The sequence below is a fragment of the Penaeus chinensis genome, chromosome 7, assembly GCF_019202785.1.
Source record: "Penaeus chinensis breed Huanghai No. 1 chromosome 7, ASM1920278v2, whole genome shotgun sequence".
NCBI lineage: Eukaryota > Metazoa > Arthropoda > Malacostraca > Decapoda > Penaeidae > Penaeus > Penaeus chinensis.
This window is the reverse complement of record NC_061825.1, coordinates 5,740,910-5,748,409: the sequence shown is the minus strand read 5'-3', so window position 1 is coordinate 5,748,409 and position 7,500 is coordinate 5,740,910. Positions and strand designations below refer to the sequence as shown.

At 40.6% G+C, this 7,500-nt stretch overlaps 1 protein-coding gene across 1 annotated transcript in view; it reads right to left on the bottom strand.

The window, feature by feature from the left end:
• LOC125027419 (protein scarlet-like) overlaps window positions 1-6,296 on the bottom strand; it is a 9,625-nt gene extending 3,329 nt beyond the window's left edge. The window contains exons 1-8 of the mRNA XM_047616493.1: window positions 6,114-6,296; window positions 5,165-5,335; window positions 4,555-4,793; window positions 4,049-4,250; window positions 2,736-2,783; window positions 2,263-2,294; window positions 1,697-1,802; window positions 944-1,168 (exon numbers count right to left, since the gene is read on the bottom strand). Of these exons, the coding sequence (XP_047472449.1) occupies window positions 944-1,168; window positions 1,697-1,802; window positions 2,263-2,294; window positions 2,736-2,783; window positions 4,049-4,250; window positions 4,555-4,793; window positions 5,165-5,335; window positions 6,114-6,278 (1,188 nt within the window). The 5' untranslated portion in view covers window positions 6,279-6,296. The remainder of the gene's footprint in view (window positions 1-943; window positions 1,169-1,696; window positions 1,803-2,262; window positions 2,295-2,735; window positions 2,784-4,048; window positions 4,251-4,554; window positions 4,794-5,164; window positions 5,336-6,113) is intronic.
• Between the last annotated feature and the right edge of the window lie 1,204 nt (window positions 6,297-7,500).

Sequence of the window (7,500 nt, the reverse complement as noted above, 5' to 3'; positions counted from 1 at the left end):
AATAATGCTATGGTGATGAGTCAGCGGCAGGCAATATAAAAGTGATGATTTCTGTGAATAATAATGCTATGGTAATGAGTCAGTGACTGACGATTTAGTGATAATATGATATATTTAGTGAGTCATAATGCAACGGTCATTTAGTGAGTGACAATAAAATGATGATTATTCCATGTCTGATAATATAATGGCGATTTAATCAGTGATAATGAAATGGTAAATGATGAATTAGTAAGTGACAAGATAATAGTAATTTAGTAAGTGATTATAAGGGTGAATTTGTGGCTGATAACATAATGATAATGATTTAGTTACTAATAATATGATTATTTAAATTCCACTGAGACAGAAGACATTGAAGTTTCAGAAGCATTTAATGTAAACTGACTGTAACTAAAATAAACAATGAGTGATTTAAAAATACCAAGGAATAAACAGAGAAAAACAGTAAAAAAAACAAAAACAGGAAATAAGTAATATGAGATTAAAAAATACAGAATAAAACAATGAGAAACCAAAGACGAAAAGGACAATAAAAGATAGAGAAAAACAAACAAACAAACATTAAGAGATTAACACAGAACAAACAAAACAACAAGAAACAAACAGACAAAAGAAAACACATAAAAAGGAGCCAAAAAAATAAACCAGACGAAAAAGAAAATGAAAAAACAAAAAAGAGCAAAAAAATAAGAAACAAAACATGAGAAAAAGAAAAACAGAAAATTAATGAAAAAAACACACAAAAAGATCCAAAAAATAAGAAACAAAACAAGAAAACAGAAACAAATGTAAAAATAAGAAACAAAACAGAAGAAAACAAAACAAAAACAAAAAAAGATCCAAAAATCAAGAACCAAACCAGAAAAGAAAAACAGAAACAAAATAAAAATAGATAAAAGAAAAGAAAAGAAAAAAAAGAGCACACAAGCTGAAAACTCACCATGGAGAACATCTTAGCCATGTAGTACGTATCCGACCTGTAAATCCCGTTTCGATACTCCCTGAGGAAGAGGGGAAGCTCCAAGGGGAAGATGTTGAGCACGGCGTAGATGGAGGGGAACGTGTTCTCCGTGATGAAGATGAACAGGACGCCCTCGATGTCCTGAATGCCTTGCTGGTTGAGGTACGTGTTGGTGTAGCAGACGCCGATGAGCAGGGCCATCAGCTGTGAGGGAGAAAGGAGGAGGGGGGGTTAAGGTTTGTGTGTGTGTTGGGGGATGGGGGAGGGAGGGGGGATTTGGTTTGTCTTTTATGGTTGTTTCCTTTGTTTTCTTTTCTATCTCCCTTATTCTGTTCTTCTCTCCTGTTCTCCTCCCTCTCTCCCTTCTTCTCTCTCTCCTTCTCTCCTATTCTCCCCCTCCCTCTCCCTCCCTCCTGCTCTCCCTCCTTCTCCTCCTCCCTCTCCCTCCCTCCTGCTCTCCCTCTCCCTCCTTCTCCCCCTCCCTCTCCCTCCCTCTCCCTCCCTCCTGCTCTCCCTCTCCCTCCTTATCTCCCTCCCCCACTCCCTCCCTCCCTCCTTCTCTCCCTCTCCCTCTCCCTTTCCCTTCCTCTCCCTCTCCCTTCCTCTCCTTCCCTCTCCCTCCCTCCCTCCTTCTCTCCTTTCCCCTCTCTCTCCCTCTCTCTCCCTCCCTCTCCCTCCCTCTCCCTTCCCCCCTTCTCTCTCTCACCTCCCACAAAATCTCAAACCACTTACAATCTTCTGCAGAATCCTTATTCCATGAATGCTCGGGTTCCTGTAGGAGTCCAGGAGGGCCCTCCACGTGAGCCAGTACAGCTGCACCCACCAGTTCGGAACTTTGCTGGAAGGCGAAGGTAAGGCTTAATCACTCGTCTTTTTTATTAATACTCTTATCATATTTCTCGTCATTTCTTAAATATTTTGTCGTTACTGATTATTTTTTTGTTGAATTTATTGTTACGGTCACTCCTATTAGCGTTTTTAGTGTCGTTATTTATTCAGTATTGATTTTGAAGTAATAGGATCTCATACATGCCGACGGGCGTAAATCATTAAATAAATGAAGGACTAGAAGATAATAAAAATCAGTAAATTTAATAGATAAGCAAAAGCGATAAATGAAGAAATATGAATGAATAATTATTAAAAATCAAAGTAGAGAATGAAACAAATAAAATAAAAGAAAAAAGAAAAGAAAATGATAGAAACAAAACAATATATATATAAAGATATATACATTTAAATGAATAAATAGATAAAAGATGGATTTAAAAAGAAAAAAAACAACAGAGATTACTCACGGTACATTTCTCACGATGTTGAGTACAGATTCCTAGAAAAAAGAAAAACAAAATTAACACTAACAAGATATTTTTCTGTAGTCCTAAAAATGGGGTCACTTATTAGCTTGTTTTAGGTACATATACCGCGTGTTTGTACGTGTTTATATAGGTAGGTAGGTAGATAGTCATGTGTGTGTGTGTGTGTGTGTGTGTGTGTGTGTGTGTGTGTGTGTGTGTGTGTGTGTGTGTGTGTGTGTGTGTGTGTGCGTGTGTGTGTGTGTGTGTGTGTGTATAGATAGATAAATAGATAGAGATAGAGACAGATAGATAGATATGGAAACATATACATACATACATACATACATACATACATACATACATACATACATACATACATACATATATACATACATACATACATAAATAGATAGATAGATAGAAAGGTAGATAGATAGACAGATGCAAGTATATCACAATATTCATAAACTCACCGTGCTAGACTGACCAGAAGATCCATTCCCGCTGTATGAGGTCGTTTTCTGCAATTGCAACATAAAACAGATCAACCGAGACTCCAAACAAATATTTTTAAAAATCTATAACTATTTCGCATTTCGATCAGCAAGTGCGAGCGGTCCATTAGCGCCGGAGAAATCGCTAATTAACTTAAATCATTATGACTGAGGTATGTGTTGCAGGGACGGAAATGCTATGCAATGTTGATAGAGAATTAGTAAGGGAAATTTTTGTCTGTTTTTTTTTTACGCTAGGAATAATTCATGTACAATAAAAATATTCTTACCAGGTTATCGCAATATATGAATGAAAAACGTACGAAGAAATTAAAAAATAACAATATGAATGACATAATAAAATGAAATATTCCCAATCGTAATTAAGGATTAATAAATGAATAAACGATAAGTATTCCTCTGCATCACTAATCCGAATCACACTTAATATAATCTTGCAACCGATCCTGAGATGGATTATATGAACACTTTAATTATACTAATAATATTAAGGCCTAGAATTATGACTTTATGAAAGGCGTGTTATTTCACCTACTGACATCATATCGTGGGGAAGGGGAGGGGGGGGGGGGGGTGATACCGACCTTTATTCTCTCACGTGACTGAAAACTCGATAGATTGAGAGGAATTCAGTGAAAAGATACTTATGAAGTCCACAGTCGGTTCATAAGGTCCAATCGATCGTGGAATATATTAATGATAGACTTTTTCTCTATCAGGACACCCGTGGATTTTATGAAGGTTTCTTAAATACACCCCGTGGGATATCTGAACATTCTTCACCAACTTCTTCCTAATTACATCCGGGGAATCTGTGAGCATTCCTCCCTAATTAATCCCTAATGACACCCATGACACATATGAACATCCCTCCTTAATTTCTTCCCAATTACACCTGTGGAATGTGAGACCATTTTTCCTCAATGAAACTCGTGCAATATACGAACACTTCACCTTAATTAAACCCTAATTGCACACGAACCTCTCTCTCTCAATCTTCCCCAATTCCTCCCCAGTTCCCCACTATTCCTCCCAATTTCCTCTCCAACTACTCCCCACGTCCCCGCAATTCCTCCCCACTTCCCCACTATTCCTCCCAATTTCCTCTCCAACTACTCCCCACGTCCCCGCAATTCCTCCCCACTTCCTCCCAACTCCCCCTCAACTCCTCCCCAATTCTTCCTTACTTCCTTCCCAAATCTTCCCCAACTACTCCCCCCACTTCCTCCCCACTTCCTCCCATAACACCCGAAAGGAAAACACGGCCTCACCCCCCTATCCGTGTACTGCAGACTCATGTTATCCTGGTACTGGATGCTGATGTCAATATCCTTCGCGTAGGCTGAGACGGCGAAGTTGTCACAGATGCGCTTGATCCGCTCTCGAGACCTGAGTTCGTGACCCGGCTGGACAGCTAGCGTGTGGATGTAGAAATCAGCTGGGTTGAAGGTCGCGGGACACTTGTGACCTAGGCTGGAGTAGAGGGCCGGTGGGTTTGAAAGAGTAGAGGGTAGACAGGCATTCGGGATAGAAAGAGGAGATAGGCAAACGGAAGAAAGAGGGAGAGTAGAAAAAAAACATTTCTTAATCAAAGTTATCACAACCTCTTTTTTTCCAAAATACATATCAACAACCCCTCTCTTTTTCCTCCCGTTTTATACAATACAAATCAACGCAATATATTCCCCTCATCTTCAACACAGACCACTCCCTCTCACCTCCTCCTCAATGTAAAACAAACCAAGGCACCCGAGCCAGCTCCCTCCTTCGGACTCACCCATCGAGGAACTCCAGAGCCCCTGACGAGGACCCCATGTAAGCCAAGCGCCCCTCAGACAGCAGGAGCAGCTTATCGAACATCATGAAGACTTCGGTGGAAGGCTGGTGGATGGTGCACAGGATGGTCTTCCCTCGAGCCGCCATTTCCTTCATCATCCTGACCAGCTTCTTGGCGTTGTAGGAGTCTAAGCCTGTGGTGGGCTCGTCGCAGAAAAGCATGGGGGGGTCGGTCAGGATCTGTGGCAGGATGGCGGAGGCGGAGGGGGGGGGAGACGGGGTTAAAGCTAAAATTATTGGATATTGAGCTGGAATTCTGATATACTATCTGCGGCAAATATATAGAAATGGAGACAAAGAAATAGATAAATAACTATGTAAATGAAGATTAATAAATAAATGAATAATTTTAATAAATACATTGAATAAAATAATCAACTGAATAATCAATAATTCAATAAAAAGAGAAATCAATAAACACATGAACAGATAACTATACAAATGACCAACCAAACAAAAAATACCCCAAAAAAATAAGATCACGAACAAGAAAAACATATTTTAAAAATCCCCAAACAGTGGCCTTTCCCAGAAGCCCTTCGGATCCTCACCTCCGTGGCGAAAGCGAGCCTCTTCCTCTCTCCTCCCGACAAGGACTTGTCTGTTCCCGGGACGCCAATGCGGTTGTTCTGCACCCTCTTCAGCCCGAGTTCCTTGATCATCTCAGCGACTCTGCCCTCGCGCTCAGCCCTGGTCGTGCGGCGGTCCATTCGGAGACGCGCCTGTGTGTGTTTTGAAGGGGGTTAAGTGTGTGCGTGTGTTTGGTCTTTGGTTGTAATCAGGTGTTTTGGCTGATGGTTAGTTGGTAGTATGTATCCATGGTAGTTAGGCGTTGGATTTAGGACGGGATGGGGTTGTCACAATACGGATTCGAAAATGTTTATGATTTTTTTTGTTTTGTTTTTTTGTTTACATGAAAATATTTTCCGAATTGAAACCCAATGCAAAATCCCACTAACGAACCAAGCACACACACACACACTGAGCAACCACCTACCTCCTCATCCACCCAAACACACACACACACACACACACACACACACACACACACACACACACACACACACACAGACACACACACACACACAGACACACACACACACAGACACACACACACACACACAGACACACACACACACACACACACACACACACACACACACACACACAGACACACACACACACACAGACACACACACACACAGACACACACACACACACACAAACACACACACACACACACACACACACACACACACAGACACACACACACACACACACACACACAGACACACACACACACACAGACACACACACACACAGACACACACACACACACAGACACACACACACACACACACACACACACACACACACACACACACACACACACAGAGACACACACACAGACACACACACACACACACACACACACACACACACACACACACACACACACACACAACCACCCATAACAACGAAAAACAAACCAGCACGAACATTGAAGAGGAGGTGTTCCCTGACGGTAAGAGACCCCACGAACAGGTCATCTTGGTGGACATAACCGGACAGTGAATTCATACTCCGGTTGGCTCGATGTCCGTTCACCATGATCTCGCCGTCAACCACAACGCCCCCTGGTGTGCGGTGGGCGAGGGCGTTCATGAGCGTTGACTTCCCGGCGCCACTGAGGAGGAAGGGAGAGGCTGTATGTACGCGGGTGGGTTGGATGTGGGTGCAGGTGTGTATAGACATACACATGCACACTCATATATACATAGATGTAGTCCACACACACACAGATATAGACATATACATACATACATACATACATATATATATATATATATATATATATATATATATATATATGTGTGTGTGTGTGTGTATCTGTGTGTGTGTGTGTGTATTTAAATGTATATATTTATATATATATATATATATATATATATATATATATATATATATATGGGAGAAGATGAGGAGGAGGAGAAAGATGAAGAAAATGAAAGAGAAAAAGAAGAAAAAGAGAGAAGGAGAAGAAGAAGAAGGAAAAGAAAAGGAAGAGGAGAAAAGGAGAAAGAAAACGAGAGAGACAGAGAAAGAGATGAGGAGAGAAGAGAAGAGATGATAAGGAAGAAAACGGAGAAATGAAGAACAAGAAAAAAGAAGAAGATCCATAGGAATAAAAGAATAAATATCAACATGAGACCAGAAGGTTATGTAAAACAGCAAGAAAGATTAACACGAAGAAGCATAACAGGAAAGTGCAGTGAAATAAACGGAGTTCCTGCAGTGAAAAAAAAAAAAAATATATATATATATATATACTGAAATTTATATTATATATATACTGAAATTTATATTATATTTATATATTCCGAAGTGTATATCATATATTCATATACTGAATCATATACAACAAAGTAAACATAAACATTTTATTTTGGTAAGAAAGGGAGATGGAAGATATTGCAAAGGGAGAATTGTGATGAAATGGGTGTTATTAAGATAATTAAGGATAAAACGGTAAAGGAACATAACGTAGAGGATGAAGGGAACACTGGAGAAGGATTGGGTAGCATGAGAAGGCAAGGATAATCCGGGAATGGAGAGGAATGAAAGAATAAACGATACGTGATCTCTGCAGTTGTGCCGAGATCATCCTGGTTAGCTGTCTGCAGTACAAGCAGGCCTATCTCTCTCTCGCTCTCTTACTCTGTCTCTGTCTCTCTCTCTCTCTCGCTCTCTTACTCTGTCTCTGTCTCTCTCTCTCTCTCTCGCTCTCTTACTCTGTCTCTGTCTCTCTGTCTCTGTCTTTGTCTCTGTCTCTGTCTCTGTCTCTCCTTCTCAAATCGCTCTCAATATATGCTCTTTGTCTCTGTCG